Source organism: Priapulus caudatus, unplaced genomic scaffold (genome assembly GCF_000485595.1).
Source record: "Priapulus caudatus unplaced genomic scaffold, Priapulus_caudatus-5.0.1 Scaffold1, whole genome shotgun sequence".
Lineage (NCBI taxonomy): Eukaryota > Metazoa > Priapulida > Priapulimorpha > Priapulimorphida > Priapulidae > Priapulus > Priapulus caudatus.
Window position 1 is genome coordinate 950012 of NW_014577062.1, and position 24036 is coordinate 974047.

Sequence of the window (24036 nt, forward strand, 5' to 3'; positions counted from 1 at the left end):
GTGTGTGTGTGTGTGTGTGTTTGTGCGTATGCGTGTGCGTGTGTGTTATAAGAATATAAATTGCTACAGACTTTATTACATTTCGCGGTTTAAGCCGTCATATCGCGTAATTTCACGTAATTTCGCGACATATCGCGTTATTTAATTAATTAATTTAAAATTAATTAGCATTTTCATTTAATTTAAGATAATTTAATAACAAATTAACTTTAATTTAATAAAAAAATCATTTTATTTTATTCTATGTATGATGATTTTGAGTCATTTCACGTCATTTCGCGGTTTAGGAGGCCGTCATTTTGTGTCATTTCGCGGTTTAGGAGGCCGTCATTTTGTGTCATTTTGCAGCATTTCGCATCATTTCGCGGTTTAGTAGATCCCCTAATCTTGTACACGTACTTTAGTGGATACACAAAACTTTTTAAATATGACCATGCAGATTGAGTAGAAGTGGAGTACGCAGGTGTAGACGATAATCGAGGTGGTCGTGCCTGTAATCACAAGTAAACAATGTCACCGTCTTTAACTAATTTGTTATCAAAACTGTTACACACAAGAACTCGCAAGTTCTTTATATAGTATACTGCAAATGCAATGAATGTGAACCCGTACACTATAGTGTACTATTAGTAATTTGTAGAATGCAACTGCACGTAAAATTGGCATACAGAACATATGAAAAATTATGATATTTGTATTATTCTGCCAATAACCAAAACTGACGCGTTGCTAGTAGTAGTAGTAGTAGTAGTAGCTCCTGGCGTACCGTTTCGTGCCACTCTTGTTGCCATTCTGTATGCTCAAGCAACTCATACAGCACTGTTTCTTCGTCATCATATGTTTCTAGTGTTTCTTGATGTTGATGTTTCACTGGCTGTGCCATGGCGATGCAGACTCAAGTGATACCGCAAATCTGCCTGTGCCGTGGCATATATATTTATTCAAAATATATCAAATATTGTTGACTTCACTCGGCCATAGACTGAGTATAACAACTACAACTAAAACAAACTAAGATACAAACACATAATGGACGTGGCTTAGAGAACTAAGTTGTTACTGTTAGAGACAGAACAACAGACTTACATACAGTAGGGATACATCTGTGACAAAACTGTTAGGCAGCCAGGTTCCGGTTCCGGTTTCGGTGGCTGCGCGATCGAAGCGCCATGGTTTCGGCCAATCAATGCGCACCAATGGCTGCCCCCTCATGCCAAAGAAGTTGGTAGATTTGGCATATTTGGCGTTATAATATATTAGTAATAGTAGTGACTAGTCAGTGGCATATTTGGCGTTATAATATGATATAATGGACCCAAAAGAGATAAAGAATGCATTAAAAGATGCACGTGAGGCAATACGCATTAAAAACTTTAAAGAGGCTTTGAAGCATTGCAAGGTGTGGTTGGTGATTTCTGATTGATTATACTTATATTATTATTAATTATTATTATTACTAATAGTAATACTATAACTATAACTATAACTTAAGTATAAGTTATATTTAATATAACTATAAGTATAACTATAACTTATAAGTACAAGTTATACAGTTATAGTTATAGTACTAAGTATACTTATAAATATAACTTATATTTATAAGTTATAGTTATAGTAATACTAATACTAATAGTTATAGTTATAGAGTAGATATCGATGTAGATAATAGATATAGATCTAGATATATATTATATATATATATAGTTATAGATATAATTAATCATATTGCCATAAATTTGTATACATCATTACACGTACTACTACTACTAGTACTACTAGTGATAGTAGTATTACTATTAGTATTACTAATTACCTCCGCCAAGGGGTTGGCAGGAGGTTATGTTTTAATTAGTAATTTAATTACTATACTATACTAGTATTAAGTACTAGTAGTAGTACTACTACTAGTACTAGTACTATGACTATGACTATGAGTAGTAGTAGCTCTACAGCGTACAGGTGTGGCCTCTTCAAAGGGTGATACTCCATTAGGAGTGTTCCCAACTTTAAGGCCAAGACACACTGCAGTGACAGCGACCGACCGTAACGACAAACGCCAAAGTCGCGACGACTGGCGCAGCCACACTGCAGCGACAACGACCGACCGTAACGACAAACGACAACAGTCGCGGCGACTGGCGCAGCCACACTGCAGCGACAACGACCGACCGTAACGACAAAGTTCACCCAGCACTCACCACAGCGCCACGCCAGTGGCACACATGAGCAAACGGCAAAAAACTCCTGCTGCTGCTTTTAAATAAATTGCTGTAAAAATGCTCTATGTATAACGATAATATAATAAAGTAATATATACGCAGCATATTATACGAACGTACACAATAATCACGTCTGATGGCTGACCGTAGCCTTGCACGTTTTGGTTAGATGGGTTCGCGGCCCCACTGTTTTTGACAGGCGGTACGAGTTTAGCGCTGGGAACCAGTCTACTTCCTGGCTAGCATTGGTTTATAAATTTATGACGTAATGGCCATGTCACGTGCCGATGGAAACGGCTGTGATTGGCCATTTGTAAAGTGTCGCCGGCGAAAGTCGCTGGAAAATAGAAACTTTTCTAAATATTTTTGTTGTCGAGGTGGTCGTCGTCGCATCAGTGTGCAATGGCTCATTACATAGGAAGCAATAGTAAATACATAGGAAGCAATATCTAATTTTCTGAAAAGTCGTTTGTCGTTACGATCGGTCGTTGTCGCTGCAGTGTGTCTTGGCCTTTAATGTCATTAATGGTCATAATAACACATATATATATATATATGGTCATATATTAGTTTGTGGTTTAATGTCATTTAGGTTAGGGTTAGGGTTAGGATTGTCAATCATTAATCATTAATGATATCAAAGTTGGGAACACTCCTAATGTAGCTATATACTCTCGATATAATAGGAAACACTTCTGTGTAACCGCCAGAGCGAAGCGGCTATAATGACAATCACATTGTTACGTACAGTCTTACCGGCGTTACAGCTAATACTAATTTAATTGTAATTAACCATTACTGCTACTAATAATAATACTAACTATATTATATAATGTGCTAACAGTAACAGTATGTTATACCGTAATTATATATACAGTGGTAGACGTGATTGGTAAAGGTGGCGAAGGTGGCGAATGTGGCGAATGCCAGAGGTATAGCCCTGTATGTATTATATATATATAATATTATATATATTAGTGATGTCCCGATGATCGATTATAAGTGAAAAATCGATCGATTAATAGTCTCAAATTCGATAATCGATTATGAAAACAAATAATCGATTATCAGAAATACAAAAAATAAAAAAATAAATTACCAAATCGCAACATGGACATGTATTGGTACGAAGTAGAAGTGCATCAGTGTGTAGTCCAGAGGACACCTATGAGTGTGATTGCAGAGCGGTACTAGTGTACTTATAGACATGGACAAATTGGACAGTGTCTTTGTTTTGGTTTGACACTGTCCCACAGATGTTATCCGTGATGAGATTCTTACTCTCCGTATTGTTTGTTACATTATGTGGAGAAAGATATTCCATTGGCATGACATTAACTCGGCGCTACACAGCCTCCACTATTAGAAACCACAAACAACTTACTTACTATAATAAAAACAAGTCTTGATGCATGTTGTTTAAAAACTTTTAATGTTTTAATAAAAGGCATTTAAACATTTCTTTTTAAATTGATTAAATACTGTATAGGAAGCAGACATTGATATACATAACAGCAACCTTCACAGAGTTAATACATGATCATAAAACATGATAATATTGAATGCTATGTATAATTGTATATACAAAGCAGGGCCCTCGCTACCCCACTCGCCAATTCGCCAATGGCGAACAAATTAGTAATCTGGCGATTGAAGTCTTATTTGGGCGAAAAAAGTGACGAAGGTAATTTTCTCCGTAATAAACATGACCAGCATAGCAACATCGATCCTATTTGATCGTCGAAACAGGCAGCGTTTCTTTTTGCATGCCGGCACACGTCTCCTGTTGTCCATTCCGATTGGCAGCTTTTTCCTCAATTCCGGAAAGTTGGCTGTCGCTCATTCATACCAGCGCGGTGCCCACCCCTACATATACAGCATAACCACACACAGCGAACTGTAACAATCAGTGCATCCCCCCCCCCGTACTTCAATCAATGCGCCCAGCCAGCAAGCACGTGCACGATGTGCACAGCCACTGACGGTGGGTAACCAGGGGTGTCGCGGGCGCTGCTTTTTTCATTTTTTTTTTTGGGCGTGCATGCGTGAGAATGCGTAGGGCATGCGGGAGCGGCGGGAGAATGGGTCCAGATGCGTGAGTCTCCCGCGGAAATGAGCAGCGTGAGACTTAGTAGGTCTGCTAAACAGAGTAAGATTTAAACTAAAGGGTGAGATTTTATTTTCGGGGGTGCATCAAATGCAGTCTAAGACATTCAAATGTTTTAAAATTTTGCTGGGGGAGACCCCCAGACCTCCTCTACCTCTCTCACCCGCGGTCCTGCCTGCAGAATCCACATTCGTGCCTACTGCACGCCTTTGAATCCATCATGTGCGTTTTCCCCACAAACTGGCATTACCACCGTTGTCAAATTTTCCCTCAGAAAAACCACATGCGTCTAACACGAGGAATTGCTCCGACCAGTGATTGGAGGATAAAAAAGACCGCGCCCACTCATCGCCGCATACGCTATGCTATGACGGGTAGGACCGTGTACTAACTATCATATGGAGCGAAACGATTTGAGTTACATTTCTATAAATTCTAGCTATTATAGACACATGTCCTAGCCTTAATCTCTGTGGGAATTTTGAGTCTAAATTGAAGCGCGATTAGTCTAATTAATTAGCAAAATAGCACGCGCGGCTATGACCAGTGAAAACGAAACGTCACGAATTCTATTTTATCCTCCAAAAATGGAAAAGTGGGCGGGGTCTATTTTTATCCTCCAATCACAGGTCGGAGCAATTCCTCTGTTTAGACGCATGTATCTCTGGTGTTTAAAAAAGGGCCTGTCTCCACACGGCATGGCACGGCACGGCAACGACGCTGGCAAAAGTCAAACGATTTTTACTACTCGTGTGCGTGCACGTGTGTGTGGCGTGCGGTGCGTGCGTGTGCGTTGCGTGTATGTGTGTGTTTGTGTGTGTACTGTGTGTGAGGTACTGTAAAAAATAGTAAAACCTGATAAGTACTAACTGGGAATATAGTCACTTTTATGAGCAGCTATTTTGGGTTCAATAGCATCCGAAGTTACAAAAGTAAGTAGAGTATATGCATGTGCTGTGAAAACTCTTCTGTAAACTATTAGTATTGCTGTAAATAACTATAGTGTGTGTATAGTACTGTCTATACTGTAGCTGCGGCGTGCGTGCGTGCGTACGTGCGTGCGCGTGCGTGCGTCAGTACTGTAAAAAGTAGCTGTTTGTGACCACCTATTCATCCACACCAGTTGATGTGGAGAGGGTTTTAGCAGACATAATTTGGTTAAAACAGCTCTGAAGAATATAACCTGAAAACAGAGCTGTTTGTGACATTCTAACGCATCAAATTGAAGCCCAGAAGAAGAGATGTTTGACTTTAAAAAGTCTTATGTCCAGTGGTGTGCCAAAAAAGATAAGAGAATTTTCCTGCCAGCAGTGGAAGAAAAAAATTCAGACAATTTTGAATGTCTCCTGTCAGTCAGTCAGAGTCATGGTGGTGAATCATAGTGTTAGTGTCTCAGTGATAGACAGGTGGGGAATAATAGTTTGTGTGGCAATTAAATAAGTGTAGTCTTGTACTTGCAGCATATAAAAAGTTTTGTGAAAAATAAAGAAAAGAAAAATTATTTATCGCCTTTTTGTGTTCAGAAAATGTTAGGCTACAGATGTGGCTAACAGGAATCCAAATTGGCTAATGGAAATTGATTCTGGCTAATTGTTTGGCTACAGGAACAAAAATCTTAGCTAGGGCCCTGCAAAGTAAGATTAAATTAAATCTATGCTATTATTAACCGATTATCCGATTATAATCGATTATCGATCGGTTAAGGGAAACCGACAATCGATTATGAAATTCCAGCCGATTCCCATCACTAATATATATATATTTTTTCAGGGTTCTCTAAGGGCACTTATAGCCTGGCGGCCCGCCAGGCTATTGTCGAGCCCCGCCATCCTAAAATGCACCCGCCACGCTAAATATCATAGCCGCCATGCTGCTGTATACATAAGAAGTTAATAATACAACAATTAAATCCCACACACAAGTACAAACAGTCACCCTATCCCTATCCCTAACCCTAACACTAACTGTAAACCGACTCGGCTATTTTATATGTACGCGTGTTATAGTACCAAAATTAATCTATGGTGTATAACCTTTTGCTTTCAATATTTTGCATCTGAACTGACAATCAATCCCAACCAACTGGTGCAGGCTAGCTGGCACAATAATGTTTATTTTTAGCTCACCTTGACATCGTCAAGCTGAGCTATTGCCATGGGTCGTCGTCCGTCATACGTCCGTCCGGTTAGCTCACCTTGACATCGTCAAGCTGAGCTATTGCCATGGGTCGTCGTACGTCCGTCTGTTCGTCCGTCTGTCCGTCAACATTTGGCTACGGTCAATGATAACTCAGGAACTGTTTGACCCACATGTTTGAAATTGGGTATGGTTGTTACTGCTATGCTCCCATATTAAACGTCCTATTTTGGAGCACGCCAGTCGATGCACTTTCGAGCCACGGCAATTTTTTGCCAAAAATGGGAATTGCCATAAGTCGGTTCAGGTTCAACAGATTTTGCTCATTTTTGGTATGTGAATGAATAAGGGCTAGGGGTTTTGATATTTAAAAAAAAAATTGTGCAAATTAGGTAGGGTTTAGCTATTATATAGCATATTATATAGACACGCAGATAACAAACAGTTTGTGGTGTCACACTCGTCTGGTTCGTTTTACAAGATTTCATTGACAATATCTTTAATGCAAAATTCCTGCTATGAACATATTATGATTTAATACTATTATTATGATATTATTATTATTATGATATAATGATTTATGCTAAGAAACATCAAAGCGGGTATAGCGCCATCTACTGTCAAATTGTGATTCATTTTGGTTTATAAATTATTTATAATTCATATATATATTATTTATTATTTTCACATGGAGTTCTCCCATATATACTCTTTGTTTCTATAATGTACGTCGATGGTTGCTCAATTAAAACTGACTTCTTCTCACTCACTCATCTGTGTCCTTTTTTGTGGTGAGCTACAGTGTCATTGACACTTTCATCATAGTTCAAATCCGAGTGTTTTCTAGCTCATCAAGAAATAATTATTTTGAATTTTCTGATAGCTTTGCCCATGCAAAACAAACATTTTTATCTCACATGCAGTGCTTCAAATTTACACACAGAGTGTCCCAGATTGCATCTCAGAGATTCTACAATTCAAAATTTTTGCGTGTGGCCGTGCCCCCGGAACCCCCTAGCAGTGAGTAGCACCACCATGCTATAATTCAAAAGCTTGGAGAACCCTGATTATATATATATAATATATAATATATATGTATATATCAGTGTTCGAAATAAGGAAAAAATGTTGCTTGTCCGACGGACAAGCTACAAGATATTTTTGCTTGTCCTGCAAAATTTTTGCTTGTCCTGATTAATAACATAGAAATATAGTAAGTGTGCAATACATTGTTAAAATCAAATTAAATTTTAGACCCAATGTCTTACTTTGTAATTTTAATACAGTTCACTAACAGTTAAAAATAGGCACCAAACTTGAAAGAACATAAAAGATTAAAGAAGGACAATTATTTATTTTAAGTGATTACTTGTCTTAACAAAGTTGAAGCTTCAAAGTTTTATAATAACAATACATAATACCAGGAGCGTATAATGACAAAGGAGTAAGACAGCGATTTGGTACTGATTTCACTACATTTTGTCGTACGAGTTAGATGTGAATAAAAATACAAATGTATACAAACATGACTTCTTTTGTTCACTGGTCCTTATTCTATCTTCCGGTAGTATTACAAACCGCGTAGCTTACTTCGTTTTGACATAATTCGTACTTTTGCACGACATGGTTTTCACGTTAGTTACCGTCGTGTGGCGATGCAAAGCCCGAAATTCGCACACACAGCTACTTGAAGGAGGCACGGCAGGGATCGCCTCAGGCAGCGCCAGCGGCAACTGTACGCGGGCTAGAGCTAACGGTTGCTATGCAATTAATGCAAAACACATGTGCGAAAAGCTACAATCGGCTGGAGCGTCGGTTTACTCATAACGATTCATGCACATCATTCTTCCGCGGGTGAAGTAGTTCAGATATTTTACCAGCGCAACGTTTATTTAAAAAAAACTGCGGGATTCAACCATAAAAACAAGGCATTCTAACTATAGTTTAAATGTAAAATAGTTTTAATTTTTAAACCCAGCATTGGTGCAACGTAACTTAATTTCTAGGCGAATTTTCTGCACTCGACTAGGCTATGGCCGAAAAGCCCTGGCGCGCCTCCTTCAACTAGCTGTGTGTGCGAATTTCGGGCTTTGCATCGCCACACGACGGTAACTAACGTGAAAACCATGTCGTGCAAAAGTACGAATTATGTCAAAACGAAGTAAGCTACGCAGTTTGTAATACTACCGGAAGATAGAATAAGGACCAGTGAACAAAAGAAGTCATGTTTGTATACATTTGTATTTTTATTCACATCGAACTCGTACGACAAAATGTAGTGAAATCAGTACATTGACAGTCATACAGTCACCCTGACCAGCTATGGTAGAAAATGATGAAAAATTGCTCTAAAATGTTGCTCTAAAACTCTGCTTGTCCAGCGGACAAGCTACTGGACAAGTCTACTTGTCCTCCATGGAAATGGACAAGTGAGGACAAACGGATATCCCTTATTTCGAACACTGTATATATATATATAGAGAGAGAGGGCGAGAGAGAGAGAGAGAGAGAGAGAGAGAGAGAGAGAGAGAGAGGCAGGAGAGAAATAAATAAAAAATAAAATAAATTAATATAAATATATCAATAAATTATTTAAATAGTATAATATATGATGGATAAGAGAACCACAGGAATACAAAATAATATAGTGATCACGTCTTGTACAAATGTCTCTAGGTTGTGCAGATATGATTTATCTGAGTACCGGTACCATATGCACATCCCAATTCATAAAAGCATCATGTATTATATGATTTCTGACCAGCCTTACACATATTTGCTGGTATATATGTCAATACCAGATTAGACGTCTTACCAGGCCATCTCATTAAAACCAACAATGTTACTGTATCTCAATGAATGTAGTTGGTCCATAATCGGAATATTTCCATTCCAGCTAGTCATCAAAGCAGATAAGAATAACTACAATGCGTGGGTGTTTATCGGTGTAGCAGCTGCAGAGCTTGACCAGCCAGAGCAAGCTGAAGCTGCTTATCGGCGAGCTATCGACAATGCACCTGAACAGATCCTTGCATGGCAGGTATATTACATGTAGCAGTTGCAGTCTTTTCTAGCTAGGTGTGATCACCTTGGGTGGAACTAATTTTAAAGCCATTTATATGATTAAAGAGGGATGGATTTAGTAAATCATTGCTTATTTTCGTCGTAGCATGCACACTTATCTGCTTATGGAGTTACGCTGTGAATTTATGAGGTCAATTGTTAAAATTAGGACAATATTGCGGTCAAATTTAAAATTTTCAAGCTTTCTCTGTCAGATTTCTAGTACTATATCCTCTATGCTCCCCGTTATAAATCTGTACCCTATTTTGTAGGTCGAAGATATAGCTATTATTAATTAGCATTTTAGTAATAATCCAAAACACATTTTTATAGGGCCTGTGTGGATTTTATGAGAAAGGTGGTGACACTTACCTGACAAAACTAGTGGATGTGTATGGGAAATTGAAGCAGATGTACAATGAAACTGATAACAGTAAGATGGCTGCTATTGAAGACAAATTAACCCTCTTACACATAGAGCTTGGAAACATTAATGAGGTAAACCATACTGTAAATTCTTTGCTGTATATAATTTAATTAAATCTCAAATCAATCAATTTCCAGTTATCTTAATGCAATGTAGCATTCCAAAGTTTTGCATTTTGTGGGCTATATTGAACATGTTCAATGTATGTTTTTTTTATTCAGGCTATAAAAACATGGGAATGTATGAAATTAACAACTCCAAGCAATATGGAGGACAGAGTATCTGGAGTGACAAAGAAACTTGCCCAATATCTAGTACAACAGAAATCACTTTCTGTGGGCCATTCTGAATTTGTAAGTGATATTGGTTTGTTGAGAGTTTGAGAATGAGTTCAGATTAAGAGTTGAGATATGATGTTATGGAAATTATGGATGTTACATGAGTAAGATAGTAGACTCTATTGCCATACTCTTGGAGTTGGCATTGATCATCTCAACTGCTATTTGTAATTTATTCAAATCATGACATTTTACTCATCTAGGTGTTTTATATTTCCTCTAGTTGTGTCATTTACTTGAATACCTACTCAAAAGTTTGGCTGCACCAAGTGATGACCACAAACAGATAAATGAAAGTTTCTTACAGCTCATTGCCAATGTAAGTTTTTCGGACACAGTGTAAAAAGCATATTGATATATTATTTTATCATCTAAATAACATTGAAACCGCAGAAGGTGGTGTGCACGTGTATCCTTATCAAACATAATAAATGACGTGATAGAAATTGATTTACACAAGTGGACACATGTAGCTGTGACCAGTTAAGCTTTGTGCATGTGTGTAGGTTAGCAGCTCAAACCCCTTTTGATGCTCTCATGCTTGACTTTTATGTGTTACATATTTTAGTATAAAGGTCACCTGATGCACTTTTTTGAAAAATCTTACAGTACATTGTAAACAACCTGCAAAATATGTAAACTTATGTCATATATGATGTGTCTATAAAGACTTAACATATTATTTCTACAGTGTTTACCATAGCTAAATGCCAAATTTCAAATATCACAGGGTGTAATATCTGGAGCATCCAAATGGTGTTACTAGTTAAAACAAAATTGAGTCAAACCTGTTTACACCTGTGTTCGTGTGCTTCTAAATGAGTGCAGATAAAAAGTGTAGATTGTTTATATGGAATAATGCATTTGTACTCACTTTACAGAGTGATAGCGAGACTGCCATTGTGATGAAAGAGTGCAAGAATATGTTGAATATGTATCCAGATGCACAGACTCCTTTGAAAATCCTTTGCCGGGTCATTTTAAAGAAATCTGTAGGTATGCAGAAAAATATAGGCTGCATATTATCTGCTGCCTTTTTAAAATGTTTACTTGGAAATAATAAATCAAATATCAAAGTTTAATGTTATGTACCTCAGAATATGTGCTTTATTGAAAAGCAGGTAATGCAGCTATCGATCGACATTATAAAGAATAATATAACAGTAATTGATTTTAACAGAAGAGACTATTGCGATTGAGGAAGCAGAATCAGTAGCAGCAAGATTGGATATACTACAGCCGCCATCTGGACTGAGTGCCATCATTAATGGTGTTATCAAAATGAAAAGACAGGACTATTTGAATGCACTTGAACTTTTACAAATAGGTATTAAAATGGAAAATAGTTCATGTTATACAAATGTGATTCAATAAGTTAAAAAAATTATTAGTTTACATGTATCATGAAGGAAATACACAACTTCAGTACAAAGAGATGTAAAACATATATGCTTTTAAATATATGTAGTTGCTATTATTTCGTTATTACCCATACACTGTTTTCACTGTCAACTGGTAAAAGTATTCAGGGTGTTTGCAGGTATTGGACGCTCTGCAGAATGTATAGAGGGTTGGCTATACTTGAGTAAAGTAAACCGCAAGCTCTACCGTGTAGAAGAAGCACAACAAGCTGCTGCAAAAGGCAAGTAAGAAATTATAAAATAACTTATTTAAATAGCCCACAAACATGTTTAAATTCGTGATTGTGTAGGGTGCATATGAGTTATGTAAGCAATCATTGTATCAGTTAATCATGCAGATTTGGTATGATATTTAAAATCAAGAGCAGATAAAGAAGGATAGAATAAAGAAAATCTTTAATAAGAAAATCTAAGGATAGAAGGATCTAAAAAATCTAGAAAATCTAAAATATCTAGAAAATCTAAGGATAGAATAAAGAAAATCTTTAATAAAGAAGCAGATAATCCGTACAGTTTTGAATAAATTATTGCAGGAAGTGACATGTCAGAATTATTACACAGGAATACAGCTTGTTCAAGAAGTGCAGACCCGTGAGTGCAAAAAACTGCTACAAGCCCTTAGGTTGGTACTGGCCGAGTCACTTGCTTTGCAACGAGGAGTGCAGCTGAGTAAAGCTGAGGAAATTTATACAGAGGTATGAGATCCAGCAATTGTGGCCAGTATACACAGTTGACACTCATCAGTGTTCCACCAATCGGTAATGAGATTTTAGTTAATTGCATCTATTTATGCGAGTTTTTTTCCCATTCAGTGCATAAAGATGGATGGAGCCAATGCCAATATCAAGATTAAGTTAGGTTATGTGCTACTACAGCAGGGTAAGGTTGAGCAAGCCATGGAACTTGGAACGGAGTGCATGCCTGGCTTACCAGCTCCTGCTCTGGCTCTCATTGGCTGGGTGCATTTACAAAAAGAACAGTTAGAAGAAGCCGAACAAAGGTACAGGTGATTTAACAAGATATTTAATGAGGGCATAGTACAGTACGTTTATGTATTTCAATATGCCATACATGGCACCTAATATTACTTTGATATACTTATAGAATGCTCTCCCTGTCTTTTGATTGTATTAGAAGCCATCATATTTAAGGTTACAACATCTAGGAAGACGTTCATTTTCATGAGTTCCAGGAGATCAGTTTGTAGTGACTATAGAATTAACAGTCAGTATCTGTGTTATTGGGCTGCTCTAGGTTTAATATTCTTCATTTGTATATATAGTGTACAGCAAGCCCTGGAAGAAGATGATAACTGTGCTTGGTATAATCATCAAATGGGTATTATACATTGGAAAAGAAGAGAAGAGAGAAGTGAGAAGAGTTTTGCACTGTTTCTTAAGGTATTGATTGCAACGTCGAGTTTCAACTAAAATAGATATTAGAGGTGTTAATTAATCCAGATGTGTTTTTGTGCTGTGCATGTTTATTCATCATATTTATATTTGTATTTTATTAAATTATTGCCCAGAATCTATTTTCTTTATGTGTTTATATAGGCAGCCAAACTTGATCCATACTTTTATGGCAATTTTCTCTACCTGGGACATTTTTATGCTGAAGTGGTAAAAGACTTGAATAAAGCAAGACGCTGTTATCAGAAAGCTTATGACCTGAATAAGCAGAGTGAAGATGCTGCCATTGCTCTGAGTGATACCTACAGGCGTAGTGGAGAACATGTAAGAATGTTTTGTTAGCTTACTATATTATATGAGCATATATTTTTTACACCACTGTGTTAAAATTAGAGAAACGTGTATATCACTATATGATCTCATTATCAAGTCAGTTTGGTTTTCAGGAAGCCAATTTGAACTTATTGAAGGCAGTCACTGGTAATTTGTCTCCAGTCAACTGCAAGTGGGCATGGCTAAGACTAGGTCTGGCTTACCTAGACACTGGAAACAGTACTGCAGCCGTCACATCCTTCCAGGCTGCACTGCGTACAAATCCCACTGACTTGTATGTATCACATTTATCCGTACCAGTGTACTTCTAATATACTTGTTATTGTCATCATATTGTACAGAGGTGTGCAATAACTAATATGGGTGTCTCTTTGTTGTTTAAATTTAATTTAGTTGTTTTTTTCTTTTCACAGTCATTGCTGGGAGTGCCTGGGAGATGCTTATACATCGAGAGGCAGTCACACTGCGGCTATGAAAGCTTATAGTAGAGCGCTAGAGTTAAGTCCTGACTCTGTCTATTGTATGTATCAGGTAAGCAAGTACAAAGAAATGTGTTTGAGTATTATTATTGTGTTTATTTTCCGTGACATCATTGGCATTCTTGTACTCTACATGTTATATAAAATTTGTCAGTAATTTTGCACTCAAAATATCAATCACAACAACTTGTTACAACTTGTAAATATTAGCCGCTGTGCTGATAATCGATTAAATATAAGGAATTATTGATGATAAAAAGCCACATCTCATATTATTATTCTGCATGAATGATATGGACTAAACCAAACAATAAAAGGTTATTCATTCGCTTGTCTTGTCTGCTGGTGAAACTCTGCTTCTTTCAATCCCAACACCAGGTGGCGTCTATCAAGCAGATTGTTGGCCTCTACGCGGATGCCATATCGGAGTACAAGCTCCTTCTGCAGCAGTTTCCAGACTACGTCCCTGCGATGAGGGGCTTTGCTGAAGCCAGTCTCCTGCAGGCGCGAGCGTGGCTGCAGCAGTACTTTCATGGCAGGGTACTGCGTGTGTGTCAGGACATCATTGACGTGCTCACCATGGCTGTCAACCTGAAGCCGGGCTTCAGTTGTCTGTGGAAACTGATGGCGGATGCCTGCATGCTTATGCGACAGTTACCAGCAGATGTCGTCGATGTTGTCGTGCCAGCTCAGCTGCTGCGCGCCGGTGACAGCAAGTTGGGCCAGACACTCTCTGTGGGAAAAGCCGACATCTTGTCGCTTGCCTCGAAGTAAGTGTTCCACTGTGGTATTTCGTATTTAGGCACATTGCATGTGGTCGCAAATTTCGCTTAGTCGTGAAAGGGTTGAAGACTAATTTCAGTGAAAGATGTATACTGTAATTGTATAATTGTATTATATTCGTATGTGCAGGTGCTACGGCAGGGCACTGAGATTGCTCCCTGATTGCTGCAGCCTATGGCAGGATCTGGGCACCAGCTATTATTATAGGATGGCATGTACGATGGATAGTACCCAGAAGACGGAACTGGGCTGTAAGGCATTGCAGTCACTAAAAAAAGCAGTAACAATATCACCACAGGACTATAGGCTCTGGTCTGCTCTCGGTGTTATTGCAGCATGTCAAGGTATTGGGAGAAACTACGGAATGCAATCATTTATAAAAATATGGTTTCCAGTTATTGTACAGTTCTTACACTAAAATGCTAAGCCAATCAATCATTCTTTTCTGCAAGTTGTAAATAAATTAATATAGTTTAACCAATTTTGTATCCATTCTATATTTGCAGAGATATCGAATCCACGTTTGGCACAGCATGCTTTCATAAAATCAATCGATGCCGAGAAAAACAATGTTATTGCATGGACAAACCTCGGCGCCCTCTATCTCATACACGAGAACTGTGAACTAGCACACGAAGCATTCAAGGTTATTACACTTATTAACTCGAGACAACATTTAGTGAAAATGGTTCAGTAATATGTCAGTAAAAACTAAGACTCATTCTATAATATTTTTAAGCTTTCTATATGTATGAATGAGCTTTGCAATCAGCTTATCCTCTGGAAATGCAATAGGTGGCTCAAGCACTAGATCCGTCCTATGTGTATTGCTGGGTTGGACAAGCCATGATTGCAGAGTGTGTGGGTAATGAAGAAGCCATGGACCTGTTTCGCCACACTACCGAACTCTGCATGAATGTAGGTCACTATTACTTACTATAGACATGATCTGCGTCGCGTCTGAGCTAAATTATTCCTTAGTGTGTTGATCTGCAGTGAGGTAGATGAACTGCTAATATTAATCTTAGCTAATTATATGCCTGTGAACGATTTTTGTGTTGCTGAAACATTAGTCTAGTTTCTCGTCCTTGCAGATGGAAGGCGCCATAGGCTATGCAAACTGGGTTTGCAAAATGCTGCAGGGCATGTCCTCGAAGAAAGCCGAATCCTTTCACTATTCAAATAAACAGCTACCAGGTATTCTTGGTGCTTGTGATGCCATGGCAAAGTACACTGGTAGGTTTTCATGAAAGTTTTTAAGGTTATTCTGGCACCTCATCTTGTGTAAACTGATTTGATACTCTTAAATGTATAGTCGGTCGTTTACTCGAAAATCTTCCCGATGCTCGTTCATAGAGAATGTATATACAGCAGGGTGGCAACAAATTTTATTTTGATGCAGTTGGTGTTTCTTAATCCCCAATGGTTGCATTTATCCAGATCGAAACCGAGGCAACTCGTTAGCATATATCATGTATGGCCTGCTGCTGGAACACCTTGGATTGTACACGGAAGCCAGCAGGGCATTCAGTAGGGCCGCACAATTGTTAGAGGAGAGCAGTGAGCACCAGGCCAAAGTACGACTCAACCTCGCCCGAATACTATGGTGGGTTTCATTATGATATCAGATGGCACTAATAGAGGCTGATGAAATGTGCAATTCATATGAGATGAAATGCTTTTTTGTTGTTGTTTGTAGCAAACTGGGGCGATATGTAGATGCAGTGCAGCTCTATCAGACTGTGACGGGGCAAGCAGACTTCGAAAGCATCTGTGGCATGGGACTTGCTCTATACCAGGCGAGCATGATGAAGGAGAGTTATCAAGGTGTGACCATTAAACACAAAGCGTATACTTACTTGCCATTTAAATTTCCATAACTGCTGACTGAATACCAATTCAAGCTTGGTTTATTATATTTCATATTAAAATTCTACGATTCATTTTCATTGTGATTTTTTATACAGCTTATGAAAAAGGATTACAGATCTGCCCAGAAGATGACAAGTCACACGTTCTGGTTGCCATGGCATTGGTAGCCTACAAATTTAATGACATTGCTGGAGCAAAGTCCGTTCTTTTCAAAAGGCAAGCTCATATTTTTTTTTAATGTTAGAGAATACATCTGAAATTCCAGATATGCCACGGTTCTTTTGTTTCGCTTAGCTCACAGTAGGACTCATTTTCATTCTGAACTCTCTTAAAGGGGAAATCATTTAAATAAACAATGGGGATCTATGTTGCTTCAGCTCCCTCTGTCAGCCAGTGTCTACGATGGGCCTACTAGCCCTCTGTGCACTCGGTTGTCTGCAGCGGGATGATACACTGGCTCAGGCTGCCTTACACGAGCTGCACAAACACAGGCAGGACGTTTCCCATGTCGCTGATATTACAACACTGCTGGCCAGTCTAGGCACACTCCTGGTATGTGCTGCTGCATGACAAGCATTCAAAACGTGTAGGAGTGACAGTGGCGAGCAGAATTTGAACCTAAGTAACCAGTGTAGAACCTAAAATTATTTTACCCGAAAGTTTCTCATTACTATTCATTTTTAAAATTCCAATATGGCAACCAATATTTATCCCGGCATTCAGTATTGTGCAAGCGACACGCTTCTTGTTTCAGGGCAGGCCGGAAATGGCAGTACGTGAGGCTAGTAAGCACGTACATGCTCACCCACACTTGGAATCCCTTTGGTTTCTCCTGGGTGAAGCCCTGCTAAAGTGCTCTGCCGCCTCAGAGCGCAGCTTCCTGTGCGCACAGAAGGCACTCCACCTATCTGACGGGACATCACAGGTAGGATTGTCATCTGTGGTCAGTTTGTAGGCATTGTGGTTCGTTTTAATAGTTCGTAGTGAATCTGGCGTGCAGTTATGTCGTTGTGAAAGCATGTAGGGTTTGTAAATTTTTTTAACTTTATACACAGTTGTGTGAGGCAGCACATGCTCTATTCCTGCTCACGCACGTGCCTTAGCCACGTGACTGGCTTGCAGCTACAACATGAAAGTGAACGCATGTTATTTGCAGGGTCTGGTCAAGAATTTGATTGGTTACGATTTCTTCCAGCTGCTACGTTAAGTTCACTATATCACCTCGTACATAATTTGGGTGTGATGATGTACACATGCTCGTTGTGTTTTCAGATGTCACAGCTACTGGCCAGCTTGTGTGGCTTGGCTGCTGGGAACTATAAAGCTGCTCTACAGTACGCCCAGAGGGCTGTTCACCAAAACCCAGGTACCAATAAATGCAGTTCTCTAGCAATGTGTCAATCATGTATGCACTGCCCGATGTAAATTTCTCTCTATTGTTTTGCAGGTGGGACCACGACCTGGACAAGTCTATTGGCTTGCTGCATTGCTGTCAGTCGCTCTGGTAGTGGGAAGAACTTTAGCCATTTCGAATTGTGCCTAAAAAATCACATCCTCAACACACTGCAAAATGACAATTATGTATCGAAAATTCATGAATGGGTCAAATTGTTGAATTAATATATTAGGGGCAAAGTATGGGTAATGTTATAGCTGTGGTATTATATGCTTATGCAAGTTTAACCAGAGTAGCCTTGGATTGCATCATTCAGTTTTTGGTGACAAGTATTGTTTGAAGAAAAGTAAATATAATAAAAAATGTGCTTTGCTTCTGGACACATTCAATGATTGTATTTACAGTGATCTGTCCTGAGGACTAGACTTTCCTAAGATACAAAGTAATAACCTATATTATTACAACAGAATATACAAAAATGTTAATATGACTGAAGCTGAATCCTACCTAATATATCCCTAATGATTACATCATTAGGTAACTAACAACTCGAACTTAGTAAACATACATGTCCGTTCTACTATTGTATGTGACCTCTGGTAACCTTGCATTAAAACAAGTAAAATGTGAATGACATTACACTTTCCCCAACCTATCTGCAAGGTCAAACTCATCGGCTTCGGGCCTCTTCTTCTGAAACCGATGCCTCAGCTTGCGCTCGACGCGCTGTCTCTCTTCGTCGAGCACAATCTTAATTCGGTCTTCGCTGTCGAAGAACGAGAACAGTTCCTCGCGCTTCGTGATGTACTCTTTCTTACTGCGTATCACGCGAATTCGTTCCTGCTTCATGTACTCTTCGATCTGCTGCTCCAACTTGGCCTTTCTTGCCTCCTCCCACCTATGGGAAATTAAATGTGGGTACCCTTGTATTCTCTTATTATTTGTTATTATTATTTATTAATTATTATTCTCTTATGGCACCTGAACATTAGGAAACGAAAATAATGCTTTTTATTTGGATATTAGCCAGTTTACCAACTGTAATGCAATGTATTGAGCAGTGTTCCAATGCTTACTGAATGAAAAGCTCCTGTTGTGCTGCAATATCTGCTGGTTCCAGCTTATGGAGTGTATCCTTCTCAACGAGCTTCTCCACACAGGCATTGAGATCTTCATCTGAAACTTTTCCAGCACCTGACAATTTTTTGGATGCCTCCTGGTAGCACAAGATACAAAAAGATGTGTATTTTTAGCCTTTACATTCACATGACAAGTTTAAAAAAAACATCCCGTTCACACAATTTTTTTATTTTTATAAAAAAATAAACACTGAATTGTTCACCTTTATTATACAATGAATGCAATCTCGTGTGAAATCTTTTCATGTTATAGATGCACACTTTTTTTAAATGTTTAGATATGCTATATTTGAACATTTTTATTTGCTACGTATGCAAGTGAAAAATCGCAACAACAATTACACTTCGTATCTGGCATTTTATAGTTTGTATACTTACAGTGAACCTTTCAACAATGTCAATCTTTGTACCTTTATCATCTTCTTCAATACAATCGAGTGCTGCTTGAAACCTTTCCAGCTGTAATTGGAATACTTGAATAAACCCCTGGGTTCCCCTTTTACTTTTGCATGTCTTTTTTTTAAATGTTAACAATTCAAACTCAGGTCTTTAAAACCCAGCAGATCTCAATACATTTGGATTTTTTAAATTATATTATGAGCAGAATACCACAAGATAGGAACAACACATGATCTGTAGTGTTGTATGCACGCACCGCTTCTTGAAAGATGGCTGGTTTTTCCTCAGAATTTAGCAATTGTTCCAAAAGTTCCAGCCCTTGGTCCCATTTCTTATACAATCCCCATCCAATCAACTCGTAGCTGTGGCCGACAATACTATCATTAAAATATAGTCTGCCTAACATCATCAGAGTTTTGCCGAGTTTTAGTTGGTGATCTTTCAGGTCAAAATGATCATCAAAGTATGGATTCTTAATCCAACCGACCCTCTTGATTATCTGAAAAGTAGAATTAGGAGACTCTTATTATATAGGCACTAGAACTAGACTATTAATATTAAAATGTTTCATATTATACATGATATTAAGTTTTTACAGGTTGATTAGTACAAATAAACATAACAAAGCATAAAAAGAGCACTGATAATTTAGATAAAAGTCTTACCACGTCATCATCATCATCTTCATCCTCTTGTTCATCGATTGCTTCTACAACTGGCTCATCTTTAGGATTGCCACTGTCCATATGACAAGCATACAATGCCAAGCGGCTGAACAAAGGATGCTCAAAGTCCTCCTGTAGCATCATCAGTGATGCCACTCTAGCAGCATCTAAAATGTATTAAAACTTTACTTATCCTACATATTCTACATTACTTTCTTTGGTAACAATCATGTACAAAATTTATTTTCCTGCTTGGAAATTAAATAAATCACAACCAACCTAACACTAATAATCTACTCCCACATACCTCTGTAGTTTTTATCTTCAATGTAACGATCTAAAAGCATGTTCATACTATAGTAGTCGGGGAATATGCCATAGAGTAGCTGAAAAATAGAGCAAACCTCTTGTAGCAAAACAACATTATGTCCCTGATATCACATCAACCTTGCTAATTAATTATAGTTTATGTTGGCTATTTATTATTGCAAGATTGATTATCACACACCACAATGTGTTTACATGTGGAACATTTGTTTTAAGACTGCTGAATTGTTTAAAACAAGCATGTGAATATGTTTAAAATCTACTCCATAATGAAAAGCCAATATTATCAATTTATCAAAACTAATATGCAGGATTAAAAGGCCTACCCTATTTTCAAGTATCTCAAGTAGTCTATCTTCTTGTTTAAACTCCAAAAATGCTCGCACCACTGCATAATGTGTTGAGTCCATTGTATAAATTGTGTGTTTTGTTCGCCTAAATCTGCAAAAAAATCTTATATTTGAGCACTTTCATCGTGGAAAGTTTATAAGCCTTGTATAGGGGGATGAATTTATATGCAAATCACATAGCTGAAATTTATTTCATGTAGTTCATAAACAGATATGAACCATGGAGCTTGACAATGCATAATCATAAAGCATAATCATAATCACACATGTACACATGTATAAATGTGTATAATAATTTGAATAACACATGTACTTACTTGCTCAAAATGTTTTCCAAGTCATATAGTTGTACAGGATCAGTGATATTGTTAGCAAACTGCAATATTTAATTGACACCCTGCTTGTTATCACAATTATTAACCACAACGACTTATACCAAACATGTAAAATATTTGCCAGAATATATGCATTGTTTAAATTGCATTTGGTTGCATTTTTAAATCATGCTACTTCACAGTATACTTACAATGTCCACATCTACAGCAGTAGCACGACCTGTTCTGCAGTTTTTAATTATGTCAACCCCAAAGGCATCTGAAAAAGATGACATACATCATCTTATGCGAACAATGAAACGGTAATTTATAAGCTTATAATTAAATAATTACATTCTACATAGGCACTTAACAATTGTTAGATTAATATGGCACTGTTGTATTATTTCCAGGCACATTGAAATTCATTTTTCAATAGCTTAATAAACAATAGCATATTCAGAGAACAAATAATGGCGATCTAATGCAATAGCTAATTTAATATGTACATACCCAATATACATGATATAAAGGTTATAATTATATATTTACATGTGGTCACACAATGCAATGCTACATGGAAAAGCATTTTGCTACAATATAAAGTACCGAGGGATGTTCAATTGCACAATTGCAAGAACAATGCAATTCAAGTGCATTGAAGAATAGATTTCTTGCTTTTTTCCTTACTCGATTATTGCTGACCTATTAAAATTTTTACTCTAATTGCTACGACACTGATACATGAAGGGTCTTACCCATTTTAATTTCCTTGAATATTGGAGAATTTAGTCTTTTTCTCCAAGCATCACTGCACACATATGCTTCTGTGAGAAGGTATCTGCGTAAATGTTGTAAACCTGGAACAAAATATTATGACTTGATTTATTTTTTTACTGCTATGGGTATTGCTACTGCTATTATAGTTTCCCACCATGCCATGCACTGCCACCTCTTTCTCATTTTAGATGTGAAAATCAAAAAATGGCGCCAACAACCCCCAGACTAAGGCTATTTTATAGAGTATAACATTAGTACCAGTCTACCAGACCTGTCAAGTCTCACACACTGATCCTGAGAACGATGCATTAGATGCTATCTTATGCTCTCACACTATGGCACAGATTTCTTGAATGCATTTTAGAAATGCAAATATGGAAAAAAAAAATCTGGAAAATTATGTTCACAGGTTAGATTGACTTCAATGGTGTGAGTCTGTGACATATATCTATATCAGGATCTATATACAATAGAAGTCCGAAAATCCGGATTGCTCGGGAATTGGGTCGATCCGGATTTTAGGATTTTTTGGATTCTCGGGCAGTACCTTTAATATTCAAATTTAAGGAGGAATAAAGAAGAGATGAACAGGACAATTTTGATAGTTTATTAATTAGCAAATACAGCATGCTGCACTTATCAAAACAAGCAGTTTTAAAGAAAAAGAAAGTCGACACTTGACAAATGTGTAAACATGAAATTTTTTTCACTAAAGAGCATGCCTATGCTTAAAATAATGTTCAAAAATCCGTTTTGAAAAGTCCGGATTCTCACGTGGTCCGGATTTCTGGTATTCGTATTTTTGGACTACTGTACACTGCTGTAGTATTGCTAGCATGCAGTAACACATTCACCCCGACCAGGCTGCGAGATTAATGTCAATACACTACTAATACTATTATAATAACAGTCTTTAGATGTACGACCGTTTCTTAGAGCTCAACTATGATACACCAGGCAAATGTGACCAAGCTTCACTCAGTCTCACTCTCAGTGCCAGTGGCATCAACTTCAAGCTTCGCTCACAAGAAAAATCTCACGCATCTGAAATTTGGGAAGTTGAGAGCTCTAAAGTAGGTAGAAGTAATTCAGAAGTACTGTACGGTAAGATATCGGAAGTGGATACTCTGCCGTATAGTATACGATCCACTGCAAGACGTTAAATTACATGTGTTTTTAAGCAGGGTTCGACACTAACCCAATAAATGCTTGGTCCGGTCGCATACAACCAGAGTGCTAGTAGCCCGACTGGTCGTGTTAAAATTGGTCATATATATTGCACTGAAAGGTCACCTCTGGCTAGACTGGCTCGCGGCCGCACTGTTTGTCGCAGAGTGTGTACATTGTCCAGCAGAGCGTGAGGCCGGATACCAGTCTACCCTTCGGCAAAAAAATAATGTGGCTTGCTGCCAGCCGCAGTAGACGATCAATAAACCGTGCGCTCGTGTATGCCCGTAGTAGAATACGAATGCTGCACGTGAACTCGGCCCACGCGCGATTTAAAGCGCGGGAAACAGCATCTATGAATTCATACGATGACACACTCTTATCTAAATAAAGTTTTTCATAACAATGGTCTGGGTCTGGGCTAGTGAAAGTTAGGTTAGGGCTAGTGGTATAGTAGTACACACTATATATATAACTATAAGTGTAAGCGTGCAACAGTCGCGCCACGAAAGCAATGGCGCCGGCAGCATATATGGTTGGACGTAGGATTTGGACGGAATTTACAGGAAACTGTCGGCAATAATAGGTGAAAGAGAGTATAGAAACATTAAGAATTTGGTAGTAAATAGATTTCGTATTTAGTTAGCATATTGAAACGCTTCAAGTGCCTGTGCCTGTGGCTGTGGCCAGTGTGGGATCAACAGCAAAGCTGTGCCACCCAATCTTGTATCATGTCTCTCTGGATTATTAATGTTTATAAGCTTAAGCTCTAGTAGAGTATAGCCCTCATTGCTTCTGACGAGGGACAAAACTGATTATGAGGTTATGAATATGTTTGTCTAAGACGAGTTGGCAGTTGGCAGTTGCACTGTCACTGTCAGTGTCACCAGAGCGTGAATTGATTAGTCC

The 24036-nt window shown here is 38.1% G+C and overlaps 3 protein-coding genes across 5 annotated transcripts in view; 1 reads left to right on the plus strand and 2 right to left on the minus strand.

Annotated features, from left to right (window-relative positions):
* LOC106813864 (neuroblastoma-amplified sequence-like) overlaps nt 1-1111 on the minus strand; it is a 26968-nt gene extending 25857 nt beyond the window's left edge. For both annotated transcript variants that reach the window (XM_014818138.1, XM_014818209.1), the window contains exons 1-2: nt 767-1111; nt 400-491 (exon numbers count right to left, since the gene is read on the minus strand). In XM_014818138.1, coding sequence (XP_014673624.1) covers nt 400-491; nt 767-883 — 209 coding nt within the window. In that variant the 5' untranslated portion in view covers nt 884-1111. The remainder of the gene's footprint in view (nt 1-399; nt 492-766) is intronic.
* A 93-nt stretch (nt 1112-1204) lies between these two features.
* LOC106811033 (tetratricopeptide repeat protein 37-like) lies at nt 1205-18375 on the plus strand. 2 transcript variants are annotated; one of them, XM_014814588.1, is made up of 26 exons: nt 1205-1399; nt 9359-9502; nt 9859-10023; nt 10174-10305; nt 10514-10609; nt 11172-11286; nt 11471-11617; nt 11831-11932; nt 12273-12406; nt 12524-12711; nt 12994-13111; nt 13268-13447; nt 13570-13730; nt 13870-13987; nt 14314-14705; nt 14848-15062; nt 15225-15364; nt 15514-15636; nt 15813-15954; nt 16159-16324; nt 16418-16545; nt 16686-16806; nt 16968-17142; nt 17345-17515; nt 17863-17956; nt 18038-18375. In XM_014814588.1, exons 1-26 carry the CDS (start codon nt 1310-1312, stop codon nt 18208-18210), a joined length of 3930 nt encoding a protein of 1309 aa, XP_014670074.1. In that variant the 5' UTR covers nt 1205-1309; the 3' UTR covers nt 18211-18375. The 2 variants fall into 2 exon arrangements, with proteins under 2 accessions (XP_014670074.1, XP_014670150.1); XM_014814664.1 differs by lacking the exon at nt 10514-10609.
* On the minus strand, nt 18355-22040 carry LOC106811399 (28S ribosomal protein S27, mitochondrial-like). The gene is made up of 10 exons (XM_014815025.1): nt 21939-22040; nt 21393-21460; nt 21184-21242; nt 20843-20957; nt 20497-20575; nt 20190-20356; nt 19781-20023; nt 19504-19584; nt 19063-19202; nt 18355-18884 (listed from the first exon to the last, which is right to left on the minus strand). The coding sequence occupies exons 1-10, from the start codon at nt 21940-21942 to the stop codon at nt 18623-18625; spliced, it is 1218 nt and encodes a 405-aa protein (XP_014670511.1). The 5' UTR covers nt 21943-22040; the 3' UTR covers nt 18355-18622.
* Between the last annotated feature and the right edge of the window lie 1996 nt (nt 22041-24036).